Source organism: Arvicanthis niloticus, chromosome 24 (assembly GCF_011762505.2).
Source record: "Arvicanthis niloticus isolate mArvNil1 chromosome 24, mArvNil1.pat.X, whole genome shotgun sequence".
NCBI lineage: Eukaryota > Metazoa > Chordata > Mammalia > Rodentia > Muridae > Arvicanthis > Arvicanthis niloticus.
Window position 1 is genome coordinate 19,423,869 of NC_133432.1, and position 24,129 is coordinate 19,447,997.

Sequence of the window (24,129 nt, forward strand, 5' to 3'; positions counted from 1 at the left end):
TTTCTTGTTTGCTTCTCTGAGAACTTTTTAATGTAAACACAAAATGTTTGAAGAAATGGTTGGAAAAAGTAACAAGGGAGTCTGTAAAGGTAGTTTTAAATAGGCTATAAAGTCAGCATAGAGACATCTGGAGCGCTGACTCACTCACTCACCCCTGCTTCACTGGAAAACCAGATTCGGCTGCCTGCCTGGTCAAGAGGCCTCCTGAGCACTTGGTGAGCACACTGCAGGCCAAGGGCTCAGGTTGGACTTGAAAGAAACCTGGCTGTGGGTGGCGGAAGCCTGGGTGGTATGCGTGTCCTCTGCAGCTAAAGCCGATGGCACTGAAGCAGAGGGGGTTGGGGGGAGCTGAACAAACACAGCTTCATCTTCAGAGCTCCCAGACAGGAAGTGTGAGCTCCCAGACAGGAAGTGTGAGCTCCCAGGCAGGAAGTGTGAGCTCTCAAACAGGAAGTGTGAGCTCCCAGACAGGAAATGTGAGCTCCCAGGCAAGAAGTGTGAGCTCCTAGGCAGGAAGTGTGAGCTATCAGCCAGGGGTGTCTCCACTGCGGGCTAGCTCTGGACCAGGACACACAGCCCAGCCTACTGTAGTAGCTCTCGCTCAGCATGTGGGGTGTCAGACTGGGCAGTGTGAGGAGGTGACAGTGTGGCACACTCACCACTAAAAGGATCATGGTTTCTAGATAGTTCAGTAGCGCTCATACTTGGTGTTCCGAATCAGCATGGCTACATCAGATCCCACCAGAGGAAGCTGGGGTAGAGCGAGCACTCACACACACAGTCAGCAATCAGCAGAGTTCACTAGGCATGGTGTCCTTCACACACTTGGTCTTGACAGATACGCAGTCACTAGGCCACCTATTCACAAGTGTAAAACAATGCACAGCTTTATACCACACTTCATGGTTTCTTAGGAACTCTGGGTACTTGTGGGTGTAGGGTTGAGGATCTGGTCCTTCAGAAGCTGTCCAGGAGTGGCTTTGTGCCCAGGACCATTCCCTTGAGTTTAGTGAGCACCAACTCTTGGTTCTGTCATCATCGTCACCTTGCCTTGAGACTCCATCAGCACAAGTGAACAAGGAAGAGAGCAACGTGAGTGCCGCACATGATACTTGTCACCCTCCATGAGCTAACGACATTCAAGGCTTTTCAGACCCTCACACTTCCCAGTTGGGGTCACCAGAAGGCACTGAAGAAGGGCCCTGAGGGGCTGTGAGGCCATGTTTTCAGTGACAACAGCAACCTGTACATGGCTGCCTGGGGCTGGCCCATTGTCCTTCACAAGGCAGTGTCTAGCTTAGAAAAGGGAGTTTAGATGTTAATATATTAAGGAACTTAACTTACAGATATTTAAAATTACAGATGCCTTACAAAACAGTTCTGTGATGATTCTGCAAACAAGACATGAACAGCGATCAGGCCCGGCACAAAGCCTCCTCTTCAGCACTGTCAGCCGAGAGCACAGAGCACACCCTAATTAAACACAACATACATTTTTAACACTGACATCTTCTTTAAAAGTTAGACTTTTTCAATCATTCCTATTTCAAAGCTACTGAGGCAAGGCCACCATTGTGAACTCTCTGTGGTGTCCTTCAGAGAGACCCAGGCTATCTGGGCTGGCATGTCACATCCACTCGGCTCGAGGTGTCTCATGGTATGAAACCTCTGCAGCACTTGATTCTTCATCACCAAGAAAAACCTCAGCACTCAGCACTCGGAGCTCGCCCTGGGGTCTGAGGCTCACGCGTGGAAGGACAGGACGCTGACTAAGCTGCAGGTGTGGTCGGAGTCTCCGAGGACACAGAGCTCTTGGGGTGCGGTTGCTATGACAATGCTGTTGCTAGAATAATTCCAAGGATCACAAGCAAAGTGACTACACAAATGAGGACGAACATCACCTTCTGCAAGAAAAGAGACAGGAGTCTGCAGTGCAGAGAGAAAGCAAGCCCACCGTCCCATGATGCCCCACTATAACTCAGCAGCTGCGACATTGGTCCATCATTAGGAAACATGTTCCAGGTGAGACAGAAGGGAACAGAAAACCACCTCTTTAACAGGGCCCAGCTGTCTGGTCTGGTTTCATGAAGGAAAGAAGGATTGTGTACGTATGCTGCATTTGCGTGTGCATGCATGTGTGTATGTGTACGTGTATGTGTGTGAGTGTGCGCCTGTGTATGTTATATACAGGCACTACAGCAAATGGCCAGCTGACCCAAGGTAGAAGATGAGACTTGCTCTCCTGCGTCCTAGCAAGAAGAGACCATGGGCACCCACAAAAAGCAGGTGCTTCCCTGGTCATGCTGAGTGCCACCATCGGACCTTTGTGACCATTTTCACAGCATAACTGACCTCGTGGCGCTACAGGAAAACAAAACAAACCACAAAAGTGCATGGTTTTACAAAGTAATGAAAATGTTGAAAAATCCCATTTTGTAGCAGAAAAAAAAAATCAATCTGTCATCTTTTTCAGCAGACTAGCAGGAGAGCATCAGGGAAGATGTGTGTGAACCTCCCAGGCAACAGACGAGGGGCTGCAAGTCCTTCTTGTCCCAGGATGAGAGCTCTCTGTGCAACCCCACAGCCTGCACTGAGCAGTGGTGCGGGGCTCCTACCAACCGCATCCATACCCGGTGGGTGCTCGAATCAAGAGAGAAGTCTCTCGGGTGGAAAGGCCGTAAGAACGGCAGCTTGGGGAGCCTCCTTTCTGCCATAGTGAAAAACTATTGTTAAGAAGCAGCAGTCCAGTGTTCACAAGGATGACCCAGTACAGCTGGGAATCACTAGGACCCAGGGATGTAAGGTTCATGACCAACAAAAGGAACCCTTCTAGACTGGCTGTATTACACTCGGGGTCCTGCAGAAACTAGCAGGCGGCTAATTAAATATCAAGGTTTGTTTTCCAATGAACAGATGCTGCCAGGAGGGGACCTGAGAAGGGTTTGTTCTGTTGCTGTTATGCATAGTGCAGTTCCATTCTCTCAGTCCCACTGAACTGAGCAGTTAAGAGCATTTCACAGTCCTTTGTAGTTGCTGCCATTATCCCAAAAGTTACAATGTAACTTGAACTGCAACATTTACACTAGTTTTCTGGGAGCAGCAAGGGAGCAGCCACCTTGTGCCGAGCTGAGTGGCCTCTCGGCCTGTGTCACCTCAGTAAGCAGAGGCCACTAACGCCTGAAGCAAAGGGCTCAGTGGACAAGCCCCTGTGAATTTTGAGCATATAAACAACACTACTAGCTGATTGCGGAGGTTAATAAGTAAATTAGTAGATTAGTCACTTACTGCCACCCTGAGGGAGAGGCAAGCACCCAGCACCATCTACGCAATCATTTGCCAACCGACAAGCCAATGATTAGAGCCAGGACAGCAATGACAGCTACCACCACAGCAGCAATTATCCACTTTTTCTGTCAAAGAAAAGCAGGCTGATTACACCACACTGATTGCACACTGCCATGGTCAAGGGCACCCTTCACTGGAGCGAAGCGATTGCCAGAACTCATGTTGAACTCTAAGTTACAGGCTCTACTGAGATCTAGAGCAGACTTTACTTCCCAGAGTGTCTTGATCTATGAGGTCAGGCCTCTTAGAGTCAGCCTGCTATGTAACCCAGTAACACTAGCTTTTGCCTGGGCACATAACAGACTCATACCAGTTTTTGCTGGATTGGAACACAGTACAGTTTCCTAGGAGGCCCGGAAGTCAGAGCCCTGTCTGGGAAACCTAGCCTGCTTATGCCTCCTCCCGCCTGCACGAGGCAGTGATGCTCTCTGCAGGCCCTCAGCTGTCCCCAAAGAATTTGCATGCCCATGTGTCTTAATCCGAAGATTTGGACAAAGGTGTTACAACTCACTGCTAAGCAGACAGCATCCTTGGCACTTCTGCAAGCAGCAACATGGGACTCAAACCCGAACTCCAGAGATGTTCCGGGAGATACTCAAGTTAGCAGAGTACATCCAATTCTGCACCAGTAACATCCACTGCTCCAGAATTGCCTTGGGGCAGTCTGGGTGCAAGACAGAAGCCCAAGCAAAGGGACGGCTATCTTTAAGACTGCCTCCCAAGGCTCCTACTCAAGACACCAGGCCTGCCCACAGCCTCAGCTAGCCAGTTACCTAACAAAGCAAACAGCTCTAACAGACAATGCACCACCAGTGATTTTTAGGGAAAACCCAAGTCCCATCAGCTTGTTCCTCCCACTAAGTGGCTAATATACAAATAAGCCAATCGACCTAGGGAACTTTAGTGAGAAGAATTACTTTTGATTTTAAAATAAAACATGTATTTAAGGCATTTTGCTCATTCCACAGCTAGAAGCCAAGGGAGCAGAAACCAGCCCAGGGCTCCACCCTCAGTAGAGCGACTTACCCGCCGGGCCTTGCTCTGGTATTTGATGGCTTTCTTCGTCTCTTCCTTGGCGCGCTCCACGTAATCTACAGAGCTCACCACATTTCTCTCGATGTTGTTGACCATTTCACCCTGCAAACAAATTTCAAACTCAGCAAACTTCAAATCGCTCTGCCATGTCTCCTGAGATAGCTCTTACGTAAGCCCAGCATGAGAGGGATGGAGACAGGACCCCTCACGGTTTCGCAGGAGTGCTAGGCTGGTGCAGATGGGACAGCAAAAGCAATCCAATTCCATTCATGTTTTAGAAGCAGCAGAAAAGGGGGTGGCAGCAATGGAGAAGGTGAAGACTGTCCACAAATGAGATGTGACCTGACAGGTGAACTCTTCTCGGACACAGGTAAAGGGAGGGCCGCAGGCTCAGGGCAGTCAATCATCCCGCACGCTAAGGATGATGTTTTCTCCGACACACAGAAAATCACCACTGTTTATCTTGACAATACCAACAAACTATAAGTACAGCCCTGGAGTGAGGATGAACTGATGGTCAAAGATGAAAATGGAGAAGATGCCACATTACCTGGGGAGGGGCACATTACCTGGGTCCCGTCCAGAAGGAGACAGAGTCTGTGGCAGCCAATAGCAAAGCATTGGAGAAGGATGGACAGGTGACTTGTCATTCACAAACAGATGCACTAGTAAGTCCTGTCTCTGGACTATCAATGTAACACAGTGACAGGCTTCTTACAGGGAAGTAAGGCCACAAACAGCGGCTGTGTAATGACGCTTCGTACTCCACACAGGGGGTGGCATAATAAAGCCTGTGCTATTACAGAGCTTTGTGTTTCCAAAATCAATCCGCCATTCTTATTGCTTTCTCTCTGAACCTTCCTGCAAACTCACCAGATACCCTACTCCTCAGTTCTTAGACCAAGTGGCAAGTGGTCCATTCCATATCAAAGAGAACCACACATGTCCACTGCTGGCCATCAGTGCCCATCCCTGCCACCACACATGTCCACCGCTGGCCATCAGTGCCCATCCCTGCCACCACACATGTCCACCGCTGGCCATCAGTGCCCATCCCTGCCACCACACATGTCCACCGCTGGCCATCAGTGCCCATCCCTGCCACCACACACGTCCACTGCTGGCCATCAGTGCCCATCCCTGCCACCACACACGTCCACTGCTGGCCATCAGTGCCCATCCCTGCCACCACACATGTTCACTGCTGGCCATCAGTGCCCATCCCTGCCACCACACATGTTCACCGCTGGCCATCAGTGCCCATCCCTGCCCACTGGTACCCAACGCCAATCCATCAGGGCCTATCTTTGCCTCCATGAACTGTTGGTATGTCTTCCATGGGTGTATGGTACTTGAGATTTTCACAGTTTCATGATAAAGTTCACCAAAATAAATACCATTCTTCACAAGGCTAGCAGGGCAAGTGGGGATGGGCACTCTAAACCCTTGCTGTATCCCGGATATGACAGAACATCACTGCCTATAAGCCAAGCACCCCAAAAGCTGATTCACAAAGGGAGCGAGGAACCTGGGGCCACCTGTACTCTCGTCTGCCCCAGCCTTTCCTGAGGGGTCTGGAAACCCTGGGAAGACTAGTCCAGTCTCTGCAGGCTCCCACTACGACTGCGTCAGTACAAGCACATCATATGTGCACACATACAACCCGATGTCTCTATTTTATACTTGCATGCACTCTTGGTCCTCCCTGCTTGAGCTGCAGGGCAGGAAAGAACACCACAGAATGAGTGTGGGCTCTGGGTGGTCTCCTGATTTTACCCTCCAGGTTAGCCTTTAGCTACTGCCCCAGTCCTTGCCTAGTCATTCCTGTGGGAGAGAGCCCCAAGAGAGGAAGACCAATGGCCTCAGGGTCCTGCTGACTTCAGGGTGCTTGACTTGGCCACCTCCTTCCCCTGGGAGCACTGTTATAAGTAGCTGAGGTCACATGATGTGTGTTCACATGTATTTGCACTTACACATACACATGGCTAAAGTACAGTTTCTGGATGTCCTTTTATTTTACCCTAAAATCCACCACAGATGATTAAAGATCTCATTATTCACCGTGAACAAGCGCCCGATGTTTGTGGCCTGTGGCTGTCTAATAGCTGGCCTGTATGGAAGTGTCCCACGGCCCCTGTAACTACCCAGTGTCCTATGAGCAAGTGTATACTTGCAGCGTATAGTTCAGCATTGACACCGCAATCAACTCTTGAATTTTGAGACTGGATCCCAAGCCGTGGCTGTCTTGGCCAGAGCAGGCTGCATACAAGACTCTCCACAACCGGGCTCTGTGGAGAAGATGCCTCATTACCTGAGTCTCGACAAACATGGCCATGTCCATGAACATCTCGTGCAGCTCTCGGATGCTGGTCTCCAGCTTCATGATGTCTTTGTGGCGTGACTCGATCTCATTGAGAGCTTGCCTAGTAATTTGTGAATCTGATATAATCTTTGGAAGATAAAAGGAAAAGTATTACTAACTTCAGACTGGCCGGTAAGCTAAAGACCTGCCATCTAGGTAAGCGTGTGCATTCACGCCAGGGCACTCACATCCGAGATGAAGATGGACGGCTTCCCGCTCTCCAGCATCTCCTCCAGTTCCTCATCAGTGGTGGTCCTCCCAGCTGAGAGACAATGGGAACTGCACTGAGGATGCAGCCTGGCGTAGCAGCCAGGGCTGCTCAACTGGGGGAGTGTGTAGTGTGAATGACAGTGGCCCCACAGGCTCACAGGCACTATTAGAGGAGGTGTAGTTTTGTTGGAGGAAGTGCCTCACTGGGAGTGGGATTTGAGGTTTCAGATGTTCAAGCCAGGCCCGATGTCACTCTTTCTTCCTGCTGCCTGACAATCCGGATATAGAACTCTCAGCTACCTCTGCAGCACCATGTCTGCCTGCATGCTGCCATGCTTCCCGCGCCGTGACAATAATGGACTGAGCCTCTAAACTGAAAGCCAGCCTCTACTAAATGTTTTCCTTTATGAGGATTGCCATGGACACGGTGTCTCTTCGCACCAATAAAACCCTAGCTAAGACACGGCCTCAGTAAGCCTTAACTGAGCCATTAACGTTGTCAACAACAGAGTTTCCCTGCCCTTTCTAAGATACTTTCCTGGGCAGGTTAATGTGGCAGAAATGTGACCGAACGTGTCACAAACCCACCCTGGTGTTATGGAGAGGAGTAGCTATGCTCTCCCACAGGTCCACAGGGCTTCTGGCCAGAGGGAGGTAAGCTGAAGGTGGCATCTGACGACTGGATGAGCGAACACATGGAAGATCATCTTCCAGCCAGGTAGGAGGGGCTGCAGGACACTGAAATGCCTGAAGAAATCAGGACTGCAAGTTTTCTGAACATGTGAAATAATAGCGCCAGCAATGAGCCACTACTGCCCTGCACTCGGATCTCTGAAGCTTAGGACACATAACACATCTGGCTGACTCTAGGCAAAGGCTTCAGCAAAGGGCTTTTGAGTTTACGGTGCAGTTAGAGGTGGGAGCACCATCTGATGGAAAGGTTCCTTAAAGCATGTCTACCACCCTCGCCCTACTCACTGATCTCTAGTTGTCGCTGGATGCGGCCTTTGCTTCGCTCCCGGAACAGGATCTGTGCTTCATTGTATTCTGTCATGACGTCCACAAACTTCCGTGACAGCACCGAGTGCTAGAACATGGAGAACACAGTGTTACTATATGGGGGCCATTCCTTCCTTTGAAAGAGGTAGAACTTATGACTAAGAAGCTCCAACCATTACTCCATTCCAGAAGAAAGTGAGAGCAAAACTGGCAACGGGAGATACAGGACCTGGGCCACCAGGATGGTGACACATGCCTTCAATTCTAATACTGGGGAGGCAGAGGTAAGTAAATCTCTGTGAGTTCAAGGTCAACCTGGTCTATGTGACAAGCTCCAGGCCAGCCAGGGATACATAGTGAGATTCTGTCTCAACAAAACAAAATACCACCACCACCACCAGTAACAACAACAAATAAGCTGGAGCCTGGGGCAGTCTGATGACCTCTGGAGGGTGGGCATTATCAGAGGTGAAATCCAGCTGGAAAGCACATGGACTGCCCTGAGCTGGCAGGCTTGGTCAAGCAGGGTTGAGCTTCCCAGTTTCAATCATAAACCCTGAATAGTTAAGACCAGTGGTTTCAACCTGTGGGTCACAACCCCTTTGGGGTCAAATATCAGAAATCCTGCCTATCAGATATTTATATTACAATTCCTAACTAGCAAAGTTACAGTTATGAAGTAGCAATGAAGATAATTTTATGGTTTGGGGGGGGGGGGGGTCACCACAACATGAGGAACTGTATTAAAGGGTCACAGCGTTAATAAGGTTGAAAACCGGGCTGGAGAGATGGCTCAGAGGTTAAGAGCACTGACTGCTCTTCCAGAGGTCCTGAGTTCAGTTCCCAGCAACCACATGGTGGCTCACAACCATCTATAGTGAGATCTGGTGCCCTCTTCTGGCAGAGGGCCACACCCGGTGTACATGCAGGCAAAACACTGTATACGTAACAAATAAATAAATCCTTAAAAACAAAACAAAACCAATTGTAAAACAGAAAAAGAAGGTTGAAAACCGTTGATTATAAACAAAGCACTACCATCTGGATGATCTGCCTGGTGCTCTGCTCTGTGGCACAGAGCGTGTGGCGGCCACATCATCTCTTCACAGTGAAGAGATGCAGCCCACATGCAGAGACAGTGAGGGCAACTGTGACTGTAAAGATCAAACAACCGGCTCAGATGCGTCTCGGTGACAGCGCTCTTGCTGAGCATGTGCAGGGTGCTGGCTTCAATTTCCAGCACAATAAAAAAACAAAAATGAAATTGCTTTGAATCTGGACAAAGGGGGGAATTGGGTGAGGGGATACAATCTGAAATGTATTTTAAATAAATAAATAAATAAATAAATAAATAAATAAATAAATAAATAAATCTGGCCAAAGTAGAATGCTTTTCTCCCACATCACTTTAACTGAGGCTGGAAGGCCGACCTGGGTTCTTCGTATCCGCAGATCCACTGAAGTTCGGTTCCCATTCTCGTCCTGATCACAGCTCTGCTCGATGGCTAGAAGGAAGCAGGACAGAGTCACCCAGATATGACATCAGTCTCAGGGATGGCCTCAACTTCCCCCATAAAACTAAAGAACAGGTGACCTCTGGAAATTGTCCTCTAAAGACTACCCATCATGAGGAATGCTTATGACACTGTGCACACATGTGGACAATGACAGACATGTGGATGGACATTCACAAACACTTATGTTTTATGTATGCATACACACCAAAACCATAAACACGTGCATACAGAAAGACACACAAAAACAAAACCATGAACAAACAAGCATACATGTACGTATGCAATTGCACATGGGCCTTATATGTTTGTTTTTATACATTCCTATGCTTATGCATGTGTGTATGTGTTTGTGTTTATGAAGCTCTGGCTCATTTGCATGTGTGTGCATTTGTATATCGTATGCACAGTTGGGGTGTGCCAGGTGTTAATCATCCAGTCACTGTAATGAGTCTGAATCAGACATAAAGTGGTTATGCTGGGAACGACGTTGTTTTTAAGGTGCACACTCTGAGGTCTGCCTTGAGACCAGTGAGGAGTGCCGGGAGCCCACTAGGACCTGGGCAGAGTGTCTGCCACCTGGGAGTCGCTGTTCCTGAGAAGAGGGCGTGTGCGGAGATGGGATTTGTTCCTTTTGATGTGTCTCTGTAAGTTAAACATGTGTCTTCCTCATAGATCAAGGAAGGCAACTTCTGTTTAAGCACTCTGCAAAAAACCACAACCTTCACCCAGCCCAGGGGTCATGCTGAACACAGAAGATCGTGATCTTGGCTGAGCTGCTAGGGGCTGGAAAGTCCATTCTAGCTAAGAGACCCGTCTGAGAGCTCGTCGAGTCACTATAAAGGCTATGCCCCTTTCTTAAAGACCTGCCCAACGTCACCTACAGAGCCACAATAAGGTCTAGCACGGGATACAGATATCCAGCCACTTAGAAGCAGTCTCAGTTTTCATTTTGGGAAATGTAATAATAATACAACTCTAAGGAAAAAGTTACTAACGTCCACACCCACCAGCACCCAGGAAGGCAAACTTACACTTCAGCTTGCCCCGGATCCTGTTAGCGGTTTTCTTGATCTCTTTGTTCAGGTCCTCCAGCTCCTCTTTGATTTCTTTAAAAGATGAAGATGAAGCATCTGAGCTGGAGTGCTTGACACTGCAGATACAGGCATGCAGGCCGAGCACAGAGCAGCCAGCCTTCTTTCCTCAGTCCCTGCCGAGGTGTGCCTCCCCCAGCCCCCACTGCCACGTCCAGGCCAGCTCCTGGTAGACCCTGAACTGTGTCATCAGACAGAACTGCGGGCTCACCCCAATCCGGACATCTAACAGCACACTGACTCCAATGCTAACCTTCACCAGGACAGAGAATGCACGCAACCACACCTGGGAAGAAGCTGCCAGAAATCCCTTCTGCTGTCGCTATCTTCCTGGTCCTTCAGACACACCACGCATCCCACTCTCCAGGAGAGCTGGCTCTAGACCTTCAGAGCCTACTCTGGTGTCCAGCCATTCGTTGGGTGGGAGGTCACCTACTGTAGTTAACTAACAGCAGCAGCCCCCACTGCCATGTCTGAACCCCTATGGCATCTAAGGAGGCTCTGGAGGACCCCACCCAGAGTCTTTCTTGCAATCTGATGTGATATCATTAAGACATCCAAGGAGGTGAAGCAAACCAGAGCCTGACAGATAGATGTGAGGGAGGCCATACAAAACCCAGTGTGACCGGAAACCAGAGATCCTAGGAGACTCCCAGGAGGAAGCAGAATATGCAGCCGGCAAACAGGCAGAGTAGCTCCTTTAGGGCAGTGGAGGGACCACAGGTGAGCTAGCTGCTCTTCAGTAACTGATGTGTGGACACAGGGCAGACCTGTGGCTGAGCCACTGTCGTGCCAGAGTCCCACTGGGCACACTCACGTATACTTTGTATCATGCCTAGCAGTCATTCCCCAGCCGGATAGCGGGAGCCTTCAAACACCATGAAGGTACCCTGGAGCTGGGCGGTGGTGGGGCAGGCCTTTAATCCCAGCTCTTGGGAGGCAGAGGCAGGCGAATCTCTGAGTTCAAGGCCAGCCTGGTGTACAGAGAGAGTTCCAGGACAGCCAAGGCTACACTGAGAAACTTTGTCTTAGAAAAAAAAAAAAAATCCTGGAATGCCAAGGGTGCCTAGGTGTGGTCACCTACATGAGCACACTGCATCATCTAAGGAGAAGCTGGAGGACAGACCGATAGGGCACAGACTTACTTCCTTCTGGGTTTGGAGCCGAAAGGATGATGCTGTGGTTCTTCTTCACGTCTTCTACGTGCTGAGCAATTCTGGCTATGCTGCTTCGAATCTCCTCCACCTAGGGGAGGGAGGGAGAGAGGGAGGGAGGGAGGGAGGGAGAGAGAGAGAGAGAGAGAGAGAGAGAGAGAGAGAGAGAGACAGAGAGACAGAGAGAGAGACAGAGAGACAGAGAGACAGAGAGAGACAGAGACTGACTGACTGTGATATAAGGCCAAAGCTGCCACCCCTGTCCATCTCCTCCCGGAGGAGAAAGGAGTGGGAGACTCGTCCACAGACGGGATGAACATCTCTTCTGCTGTCACCGTGATTGTCACTTAAAAAAAAAAGTTAGGGCTAGAGAGATGGCTCAGTGGTTAAGAGCACTGACTGCTCTTCCAGAGGTCCTGAGTTCAATTCCCAGCAACCACATGGTGGCTCACAGCCATCTTTAGTGGGGATCGGATGTCCTCTTCTGGTGTGTCTGAAGAGAGCTACAGTGTACCCACATACATGAAATAAATAAATAAATCTTAAAAAAAAAAAAAGCCATCAGCAAACCAGCAAGATGGCTGAAGGTGCTTGCCGCCTGAGTCCATCCCTGGGATCCATCTGGTGGAAGGAGAGAGCCAACTCCTAAAAGCTGCCCTGACTTCCACTTGCACACTGTAGCATGAACATGAGTGTACACACGTGTGTATGTACACATACACATACATGTGTACACATATGCAATTAAAATGTAGTAAAAATGGAAATCTATCAGAATCCTACTCTTAGGTCTAAAGCAACTTTTGCCAGCAAAAACTATGTGCTGTAAAAATCCCTACACTGGAGCCCAAGTACCACGACAGACAGTGCTAAGTTAAAGCATGCAACTCATACCACACAGCAGAGTCAGCAGTGAACACCCCACACCCACAGAAGGGTCAAGGGAACATCCTCCCAAGAGGAAACCTTCGCCATCCAGGTGGACGGCCCTTCAGTCATCCTCCTGAATCTCTGCATGGTGTAAGCAACTCACTACAAGACTCATTCAGATGGACTTACATCTCTAAAACTCTATGGTCACTCAACAACAGGGGACCTGATGGTGTCCTGGCCCCTGTAATTGGTGCATTATATAGCAAAGAACCCTATATAGATTCAACTGGGGATATGAGATGAGGAGGTTTGAGGGTCATCCAGGTTGGACCTAAATATAACCTGGCTATGGGGATGCAGTGTGGCAGCTGAGGCAGGAGGACCACCACCAGTTCCTCTTCCTCCCTTCACTTTAAAATGATTATGCGATTATAGCCACCATATGCTGTCCACTTCCTGATACTGCCTTCCATGGCAAACAAGGTCTTCACAGGCTTAAGACTTGAGCTGGGAAGCTATCCTGGGGGTGGCGGTGTGAATGAAAATGGCCCCCTCAGGCTCACAGGGAGAGGCACTATTAGGACTTGTGGCCTTGTTGAAGGAAGTGTGTCAGCAGGGGAGGGCTCTAAGGTCTCAGAAGCTCCAGCCAGGCCCTGTGTCACTCTCTCTCCCTGCTGCCTGTGGATCCAGATGTAGAACTCTCAGCTATCTCTGCATCGCCATGTTTGCCTGCACGCAGCCGTGCTTCCCTCCGTGCCAATAATGCACTAAGCCTCTGAAACTGTAAGCCAGCCCCAGTGAAATGTATTCCTTTGTGAGAGTTGCCGTGATCAGGGTGTCTCTTCCTGATCAGCCTCCCTGGTCAGGCTCGAAGTCTGTCTTCTGCATCCTTCTGTATGATGGGTAAAGCCTAGAGGCCTTTACTCCCCACGGCCCTTCATTAACAAGTCCTGTTTGTTTCCTTTTCTAAGCCCTCAGTCCACGGGAGGAACCACAAAATAAAGTGTGTAGCCAACACAGCTTGGGCTCTTGGGGGAATCCAGATGAAAACATGTGCATCAATGGCCGCAGAGCACGAGTAACCTGCTTCACAGGTGACCAACAGCAAACGTGCCCCAGGCACTGAGCTAGAAGCCAGAATTCCTGCCTCCAAGGGACTAAGAAGCCTGGGTTCCTGAGAGGCCACAAGTTTCATGGTGAGATCCTTTAAAATGCCACTTCGGAGGTGTGGTTGGCTTCCCAAGGGAGGAAGGATTGCTTGAGATCCTGCAGCTCCAAGTCATAGGGAGAGCAGTGAGGATGGGGCCCTGACCCACCTGCCCAGGCATGCTTGTCCTATGCCCTCCAACACCTCCATCCCAGCCCTCCCTCCCACTGTCTGCATGCAGTCACTTGAAGCTGTCTCGATATCAACTACTGATGGCACTGAAGTCCCCAAGAACTTACATATTTCAAACAACTTTACACACAGCCATGCTTAGGAGGCCGAGGCAGGAGAGTGGCAAGGTCAAAGCTAACCTGGGCCACACAGTGAGGCATCACCTGGAAACTCCAAAATCAAAGCAAGCAAAAATGCAGTCACACAGCAGTCATAACAGGGATACAAGGAGAACCGGGTGGCTGGGTGACTTCCCATATGGCTTCGATGGCCCTAGTGCCACATGGGATCACAGTCAAGACACAGGGCTCCCACCATGAGCCACAGCGCAGTTGCAGGGTGCACAGGTGTGCTGTTCTACATGTGACCACAAACCCTGCTCTCGGAAGGTAACTACGGGCAGAGGTGAAGTCTGAGGCCATGCGTCATTAAAGACCAACCTGGTGGAAGAAGTCGTCCATGAAACGGTCCTTCTCGACAATGACGACAGCGGTGTCTCCATCGTCGTTCTTCCTACACTGGAACAGAAAACATTGCCCAGGTGTCACAAAGGCTGAAGAGCAACTCGGGACCCCAGCACCTCAGCTCACGGGACACCAGGTGCAGCAGAGGAGCCACGCTCCAGAGCCTGCAGCCACCTCATTGTGCAGCTTCTTCCTGGTGACAGGTGACAGAACATGGGCCAGGGGAAGGGGGGAGCTGGGGACAATAATGAAGGCCGGATTCCCACCAAAGGTGTTTTCATCTTCACCAGAGTCAGGGCATTGGAAACAGATTGTCTCCATGAAGACATTAACACACACACACACACACACACACACACACACACACATATACACACACACATACACACACACACACACACATACACACACACACACACACACACACACACACACACACACACGGTTATCCTGAGGATTGACTCAGGGCTCTAACACCGGGCTAAATTTCTATCCCTGTAATATTTATACTTTCTGTGAAGATTTAAAATGCTACTGAGGGTGGGGGCTGGAGAGATGGCTCAGTGGTTAAGAGCACTGTCTGGTCTTCCAGAGGTCCTGAGTTCAATTCTCTGCACCCGCAGGGTGACTCATAACTTCTATAACTCTAGTCCCATGGGACCTGATACCCTCTTCTGGTGTGCAGATGGACCTGAAGGCAAACAACAAACCAACAAAAACAAACAAACAAACAAAAAAAACACACACACATATATATATACACACATTTTATACATATATATATATACATAAATATATATATATATATATATTACATAAACAAATCTTTTTTAAAAAATTTTCTGTAAAGATTTAAAAGGCTACTGAGGATGGGACTAAAAATTGGCTTGGTGTTAAGAGTACTTACTGTTCTTAGAAAGAACAGGTAAAATTTCCAGCATCCACATGGAAGTTTCCCACCTCCTTGGGTACCGGGCATGTATGTGGTTCAGACATATGTGCAGGCAAAACACTCATACACACAAAAGTAAAATAAATTTTAAAAACAATACATGAAAATAATAAAGTGCTACTGAGTTTGGTGGCATACCCCTGTAACCCCAGCCCTCGTGAGACAGAGGCAGAATGGTCAGAAGTTTCAGATCAGCTCCACTACAGAGTGAGTTCAGGGCCAGCCTGGGAAACATGAGACCTTATCCAAAAACAAACAGAAACTTTGCGTGCATGGTAACCTCCAAGGTATACCAGCAGGCATCTGTACTTTCTAAGCGGGTGATGACCACGCACACTGAGTTTAATAATAATAAACACTGACAGAGAGAGAGGAGCTGAGGAAGACAGAATCAATAACAGTGGAGAAGACACAGCTAGAATGGAGCTACTTGTTAGAAACAGCATGAGGCGGGGTCCAGGACAACAGAGCCAGGCCCTTCCCAAGCCTTGCATGGCCTTGGGTCGGGAGAACACTGGATGACACACTAGTTGCCCGGTTGCTGCCTCAGAGGCCTCCCTGGAGCCCTGAGTGCAGAGGATGCTGGAGAGGTGCTGGTCCTCCCTGGGCAGCTACCCACTGGGAAGCCTTTCTTCCAGGCTGCGCAAGCCTCTAGCAGCACAGACAAGTCTAAGTTAGCTAGAAGCAGTTTTTGTGGACTGACATAAGTGGCCCCTAGAAGATGGTCTCTAAGTCCTACTGCTGAGCCCTGCCTGCCAGGAGGCACAAGGGAGGTACCTGCTGAGTTCCATCCTCCAGGGCAGCCAGCCCCATGAGTCAGCACTAGCTGGGCCTCCCTTCCAGCAGCCAGGCCCAGAAAGGCATCTTAGGAACCTCCACTGCTTGGGGGCATCCAGCCTTTACCCTACAGGCCTGACATACAGATCTTTTACCACCCAGGAAACCTTGCTCACAAGATACCACTGCACCTCTCAGCTAAGAAAAATCTGTGAATTCAAGAAACGTGGTCAAAGTTAAAGTGCTGGTGCACCTTTTGTTTTTGTTTTTTTAAATTCCTAGCACTCAGGATACAGAAGCTGGGGGATTACTGTGAGTTCGAGGTCAGCATGATCTACATAGTGAGCTCCAGGCCAGTCAGCAGAGAGGCTGTGCCTACCCCCTCACCCCCAAAGCCACTTGGTTCCACACAGGCCCCTCACTAAGGCATGATCAGCTCTTCCCACATGGCTGGTTAGTTAAGGCTGGGAGTGCTGCTCTAACACACACACAGGAGTGTGAGAGAAACCTCTGTCACCAGGGACACCACACAGCCAGGACCAGTTTAATGAAAAATGGACATCACCTAAGAGGGTGCCTTCTATATCCACAAAGCATAGCGCAGCCCCCTCTCTGCTTCTCAGGACCACACATCTGCACTCTGTCTCCCCAGCCCTTTCTGTGTGATTTTCCCTGAGAGCCTGACCCATGCTGTGGGTCATTACACTGCTCTCCAGATGTCTGGAATGAATGACAGTGCTGAAGAATTACAAGCTGTCCAACAGTCCTCAGCAAGGGGACCACATTTGGAACAGGGGCACTGCCATGCCTTGTTAGGGTGGCTCACTCCAGAGGAGGGGGACCCAAAATCATTAAGCTGAATCAGTCACCAAGGGAAGACAGAGGGCTGAGAGCAAAGCAGAGGTTGGCCCAGGAGCTCTGCATCCTTGGGAATGGAGATGTCAAAGATGGATATTTCAGAATCTATGAGACACAAAGAGAAATCCTGGCCATGGTTTTCAGAGGTGCTGGCACCCCGATTTCACACCTCAAGCCTCAAATTGTCTTTGGAAACTGGGGCAGGGGGATCCCAAATTTGAAGCTGGCAAGCCAGGCCATAATGGTACATGCCTTTAATCCTAGCACTTAGGAGACAGAGGGAAGTGTATCTCTGTGAGTTCAAGGCCAGCCTGGTCTACAGAGCAAGTTCTATGGCAGCCAGGGCTACACAGAGAGGCCCCCCAAAAAAACAACAAAAAACCAAACACACTTGAAGCTACTCTGTACAACACAGTGAGGTAGGAGGATCCTGAGTTTGAGGCTAAACTAGGCTGCAGAATAAACTCTAAGCCTGAGATATACAGCAGGTCAAAGATAATGAAAACTAGGAAGGAAAGAGGGAAGAGAGGGAGGGAGGAGGAAGGGAGGATGGAGGGAAGGAAGGAGGGAAGGAGGAAAGGGAAGGGTCAGGGTGGGGAGAGGCTGTAAGCCCCTCAAGAACACCATTTCTGGCGATCTTTTCTGAGCATGAGCCATGGCCTGAAACATGTCCAGAGTCTCGAAGGCACACTGCCTTGTGCCTTGAAGCAGCCGTTCAAGAAAGGGTGATTACAGAATCAGAGGGAGACAGGGAGAGAAACCAAACTGCCCTGGGACAGAAGGTATCCACTGCCAGGGACACTGAGAGAAGCCAGACAGAGACTTCCTGGTGGTGAAGTTGTGAGTGAGGCAGAGAGAAAGAGGGGATACACAGGGCTACAGAGGCTAGGGTAGCTGTCAGGAAGCAGACCCATCCTGCAGCCAAGAAGTCAAGAGGAAGTCCAGCCATGGCAGATGCTCTCAGGCCATAGAGTTCAGATACATCCTGAGCAAAAACAGGAAACAATTCGTCTATGGAAAAATCCAAACTCTTATACACGACCTGTTCCGTTCTGATTTACTAACGTCCTAAAATGCAACACATGGCTCCTCCTCAGTCTTCCTCCCTCGACCATGGGACGCCACTGCATGCAGCCAATTCACTTTGATTCTGTCTCCAGTGCCATCTAGCTCAGACCCGGGACTCTATCTGTGCTTATGCATCCGGGAGGTCCGAGATGAAATCGCTCTGGACAGATAGTCTTGGCGATCCCAGGCAAGTTGCTCCAGCTTTTGTGTTAAAATGAGCAGAGGAGCCAAGCATGAAGCACCCCTCAGAGCAGCAAGACAGCTTGCACAAAATCTCCGAATGCAAACTGCTCTCCATAGTTAATCTTCTTTTGCAATAAGGTCTTCCTATGTCACCCAAGCTAATCTGGGACTCAAGACCTTCCTGCCTCTACCTCCCAAACAATACAACTGTGGCCATTCAAACGACCTACTTTTTTTAAGTCCTTCACAGGTGACTACCACCAGTGCCTTTGTCTCAGGAGGATGCATAAAGAGCTAATGAGGAACCTTTCTGGGAAACTTCAAACTCTGGGGTACCATGGTCACCACAGTTCAGCCATTTAACCATAAAATCAAACCCCATGTCCTATCTACGAAAAAGCAGCACTTAGATAACGTGGAAGGAGAAAGTTTCTTTCTAACTTTCTGAAAACATAAAACCTAGTAGGTTTTAAGAGTGTAAGCCCAGGCTGGAGAGATGGCTCAGTGGTTAAGAGCACACTGGCTGCTCTTTCAGAGGACACAGGTTCAATTCCCAGCATCAGCATGGTAGCTCACAACTGTCTATAATCCAGTTCTAGGGTAGCCAACACCCTCACACAGACATACATACAGGCAAAACACCGATGCACATAAAAATAAACAATTTTTTTAAAAGTCTAAGCTTATGTCACTCTCCTGGTCAAATCTTGTCCCAGAGGTTCTTGTATCAGACACACACTTCTCTGTGAGGCAGAAAGACTGCTGTCATCCTCTATTTACATACAAGACAACCTCAGCTGTCACTCCTGGGGCACTGGCATCTTTGTTTTCTGAGGGTCTTAGACAGCCCTGAACTCTGAAAGTAGGCTAGGCTAGCCCAGAGCCCCAAGGATCCATCTCCACCTACCTGGAGTTTGAATTACAATGGTGTCTTTTAAAAAGCTCTGAGGACTGAACCCATGGCCCCATGCTTGCGAGGTAAACACTTAACCAAGCAGGCCATCTCTCCAGCCCACCTAGAAATCCTGGAATAAAGAATGACTTCCTGGGGCTCAGCAAGTCGGTGTGCCTGCTATCAAGCCTGACCTCAGTCGGACTTCCAGACTCAAAGGGTGGAGACAGAAACAGCTCTTACAAGTTGCCTTCTGACTTCCACGCTCATGTATTCTGGTGCACACTCGTGCAAATACATAAAAATGTATGGATTCTTTTTTATTGCTGTTTGAGTTGCTGAACTGAGTCTCATTTAGGAAAAAAAGGGGAAAAAATTATGAGTTCGGTTTGGGATCAGGACAGAATTCTCAACAACTTCTGTAGAGCCCCTTGTCATTTCTGCCCCTAGGCAACATCTGCCATTGTCTTCTGCTCATCATTTACATGGAGGGGCCTTTTCGGCACTGGGTATCATAAAACCAAAATATCCACGCTGTGCTCTGAATCCTACAGTATCAAATATTCAGCCAAGATGTAATTCTTTATGTAAAATCAAGCAATGTATGTCTTATTTGCTGTCATCCTTGATAAACGGCAAGCGTGTGTGCACTGATGAAGTATTTAAGACACACCCATGATTTATCACCATCAGTTTATGCTCCACTTGTACATCTCTTTTACACTTATATATGCAGGGTCATGTTAAAAAAAAAAAGAGAGGGGTCACTAGCGGAAACGGTTAAGAATCCAGGCCTTAGGGCAGTGGGCTTCACACCCTGCTTAGAGGCTGCAGCTATGCAGAGACCAGAGGCTGTGTTTGTCACAGCAGAAGCAAACCCAGCAGGAGCTAGCAGACACCACTGTTGTATTTTACAAGAGAAGTCTGCTTGATTCTAGCGGCCTGGACAGTCTCAACTCCTGGCTAGTCTAACAACACAAACTCCAGTTTCACAGTGACCACCACATTCACAGTGGTGGCATCTTCACACAGACGGAACGCATGAAAAAAAAGAAGTCAACCTGCTTTTGAGACACTTCAACCTGAAAAAAGTTCGAGGCTTCGTGCGCAGCAGTATAGATGGACCTGGAAGCTGGTCATGTCACAGTGGATGAAGTTGAGGCAAACAAGGAGGACCCTCTCCTTGGGGACCTGGGAAAATGATGCATACAACTAAAGCACTGATAAACAGGGTTAGGGACAATGACAGGCTCTTATGGTTTTATCATAAGCATTCTTTCTCATGTTCAGCTTCCTATAAGCACGCAAAGAAAGACATTGATGGATGGGGCAATTGTCTGTCTGTCTGTCTGTCTGTCCCCAGCTGCCTTAAGCAAAAGTACAACCGGCCATCTGGACTACCCCAAGCCAGCACTAGCCATGTTCAACACTGCTCGCTTTGAGAAATCTATACAATGCCATCAGCTGAGTGCCCCAGCTCCTAATGGCACAGCCTCTGCCAGGGGTTTTAGTCCCCACTCAACTTTCAGCTACCACAGGCCTTTGTGAACTCTGGATGACCCTGTAACCATTTCCCCTGCTACATCAGCTGGTGGATCCCAAAGAGGCAGTGTTGGGGTGGTGCAAATACAATCTTTCATTTGCAACCGAGGTCTGTGGTTGGTCCGCACTTTCTATATAACCAGGCTGCCCAGCTCATTCAGTGCTCCTTGGGTCGGTGGGCCATTCTGGCCCTGCCCTATACAAGCTTCTTTAGAGTGGTCTTGCCCCACCCATTTGCAGCAGTGCAGGAGGGGGCTGCTGACGTGGAGAAAGGCAGATGCAGCACGCTCTGACAGTGGACTAGATAGCCTGACAGCACACTGAGTCACAGCAGCCATAGGGGAGGGACCGGGAGACCAGGGTCAGCAGCAGCAGCAGGGGCAGCAAAAGTGTCAGTGACTGCATAGAAGGAAACGGCTCAACAGTTCCAGGGAGTAACAGGAAGGCACAGAGGAGTATCGGAGCAGGATCCAACACTCTCACATAGACATGTGCGCAGGCAAAGCACCAAAGAGCGTCAAATAAAAATAAATAAATTATTTAAAAAGGAAGTACTGGCGGCGGAGAAGAGATCTGGCGCCTAGTCACTGGAACAGTCCCAAAGAGCTGTCAAGGTCTGAGGCATCCCTGCTGCCCAAGTACACTTGCTCAGGACCCCCCACCCCCACTCCTAGTACCTGAGCTGTGACACTATAGGGCGCCACCTGCTGCTGCTCCTCCAGGCTGTCAAAACCTGCCAAGAGTCCAGCGCTGGAAGCAATTGCTCTCCTTCCCAGGTTTCTACCTCAATCGAGCCAAGGACCACCCCCCCCACACACACACACACACACAAACCCCCAGGCCTGTGAAGGTCATAAAGCGTGTCAGAACGGAAACACAGATGCTCCGTGTGTAGACATTTAAAAGCTGAGCTCAAGGGAGAAGAAAATAGACTGGTTACAGTGACTAGGAAGGGTGTGAGGGAGCAGTGCAGAGAGGTGGCTCTGGGGTCCAGCTGGATGGAAAGAATGCCTTCCAATGTTCTGCATCGCAGAACATGACTGTGGTTGATGCCTGCAAGTAGCCATCGAGGTGGGTCTTGAGGTCCTCTGTGTGTGTGTGTGTGTGTGTGTGTGTGTGTTTCTCAAGACAAGGCTTGTCTCTGTAGTCCTGGTTGTCCCAGAACTCACTCTGTAAACTAGGCTAACCTTGAACTCACAGAGACCCATTTGCCTCTGCCTCCCAAGCGCTGGGATTAAAGGTGTGTGCCACCACAGCCTGGCTGGTCTTGAGGTCCTCACCCCAAAGCCCAAAGGAATGATAAACACCTGAAAGGGTATGGCCAATCGCCTTGACTGGGCCTGCACTGCATGTATGTCCTGAATGTCACATTCTACCCCAAAACTGGGCACAGTAACTCCCCACTGCAAATGCAGATATACACTGCAAACCCACTGCCCTTTTTAAAAGCTCAGCTCTTCTCTTACCGCGATGCTCACTAGTGACCAAAGCCCTGTGTTAAAACATAGATACAGTTCTGGTCCCTGGTGCACTGGGAAGACACCTAAGGTGGCTGTGGGTAGTGCTGACCAAAGCAGGTACCTAGCCCTTGAGCTCCAGGTTTGTGTGAGGTGTCTGTGAGGGACTCGGCACAGCATTCTGTATCAGGCCATGAAACAAAGCAGTAGGAAAGGGTACCATCCAGGGTGGGGCAGGCAGTTGGAGAGGTTATGATAAGAGCCTTGAAAAAAAAAAAAAAAAAAAAGACCCAGGCAGGCAGTGCCATGGTGAGTTCTGAGCAGGCATCCAAGCCTAGCCCTTCGCTCATTTTCTAAAACCCTGAGCCACTGAACACTCTCACCCACTGAAATCAACCCTGTCAGATGGCCAAAAGGACTCCGACCCAAACATCAGCCCACGGGAGTAGTGCCAGGGCAGGCAGAGAGAACCCACCCCAGACACCTACCAGCATCTGCGCCCAGAAGTGTACCTCAAGACTAAGATGCTCTCAGCACCAGCCCTGAACCTCTCTCCCACAGCCCACACCTGGAGGGAGTCCCAACAACCTGTGACCCTTGGAACCCAAGGAAGACCAGGAGCCTTGTCCCCCAAGACGCCACTTGCAGCCCACATCTGGGTCTCCTGGAGACCTCCCAGGAATGCTCCTGAAACCCCACCCTAACAACCCTGAAGATCCCAGGGACTAGAGCCCTTCCCCTGAGACTCTGCTCAGAAACACCGACTGGGTTCCTCTTGTGCATCTTGTGACTCTTGAAGAACCGAGAGCTCACTCCCTGGGACCCTGCTAGGAGGCTGCCTGGATCCTTCCTGAAGACTACGCCCTACCACCCCTGGAGACACCGAAGCCTCTGGAGGCCCCGGGACACCTAGAACCCTCTTATTAGATTCCCTCCTAAAGACACTGCCCAGTTCCCTCCACGGGCGTTCCTCCTCGGGGCTCCCTCCCCAGGGGACCCTCCTGGGCTCCCCTCCGGGTCCCCTACTCAGGCTCCTCCTAGGGTCCTGCTTCTGGACTCCCCTCCTTGAGACTTTCCACCCCCACTCTCCAGGTTCTTCCTGGGGTCTTTGCCCCGACCCACAGCAGCTCGCCCGCCGGCCCGGACCGCTATGCGGCTTTCTGCTCACCGCCGTGAGGTCGGGCAGCCGGTCCCGCATCCCCACCGGCCAGCAGGGCGGGGCCCCTGCCGCTCAGCTGCCCCGCCGCACACTCTCGGGTGGCCGCGTCGCCGCCTCTGCCCGCCGGGGTCCTGGCCCCGCGCCGCCGCCCTCCCTCGGGCAGGCGCTGCCACGGCAACCGCGCCCGCGCTCTCTGCGCTTGCGCCTGCCCCACCCCCTCCCGCGGGACCCAGGGCACCTGGGCGGGTCGTCGCGAGGGGGTGGGGAAGTGGGTGTGGTTCCATCTGGGGGCGGGGCCTGGCCTAAAGTCCTCTTGCTGCGTGGCTGCACTGTTTAACACACTGTCCGCCCTTGCTGGTTTCTGCACTTTCGCTCGTTTTGTTTACTTAAAACATTCAAGAGATGGGGCTTTAGGTCAGTGGTTAGCCTTTGCCTACCATGCTCTAGATGCAATGCCCAACAGCGAAAAAGCAAAATTCTAAATTCACTATTACAGCACACACTGACAGCAAAGGAATTAGAATAAGGTGAGCTCACTGATCACTCACACCTGGGTCCTCAAAGAAAACCTGCAAGTCCCACTCTGGATGCAGTTCTGGTGGGAAAATCAGGCGAAGTTCTGGTCATTGTGGCAATGTACCCATCAAAAGCTAAGTAAGGGAGGAGAGATTTGTCTTGGCTCATGGTCTCAGGGGCAAAAGTCCATTATGTCAGAAAAATTATGGCTGCAGATGGCCGCCGATATTGGCAGAGGAGAAGAGGGGACATTAACCTTTTGGAGGGACAGAAGGCAAAGGCAGACATGACAGATGT

The 24,129-nt window shown here is 50.0% G+C and overlaps 1 protein-coding gene across 3 annotated transcripts; it reads right to left on the bottom strand.

Annotated features, from left to right (window-relative positions):
- Stx2 (syntaxin 2) lies at positions 1–23,511 on the bottom strand. 3 transcript variants are annotated; one of them, XM_076922991.1, is made up of 11 exons: positions 23,326–23,511; positions 14,405–14,482; positions 11,705–11,804; positions 10,500–10,574; positions 9,383–9,456; positions 7,931–8,039; positions 6,931–7,004; positions 6,692–6,829; positions 4,372–4,482; positions 3,286–3,410; positions 1–1,904 (listed from the first exon to the last, which is right to left on the bottom strand). In XM_076922991.1, exons 1-10 carry the CDS (start codon positions 23,353–23,355, stop codon positions 3,330–3,332), a joined length of 870 nt encoding a protein of 289 aa, XP_076779106.1. In that variant the 5' UTR covers positions 23,356–23,511; the 3' UTR covers positions 1–1,904; positions 3,286–3,329. The 3 variants fall into 3 exon arrangements, with proteins under 3 accessions (XP_076779106.1, XP_076779107.1, XP_076779108.1); XM_076922993.1 differs by having other exon boundaries at positions 1,725–1,904; positions 14,405–14,477; XM_076922992.1 differs by lacking the exon at positions 3,286–3,410 and having other exon boundaries at positions 23,326–23,490.
- Positions 23,512–24,129: the final 618 nt, after the last annotated feature.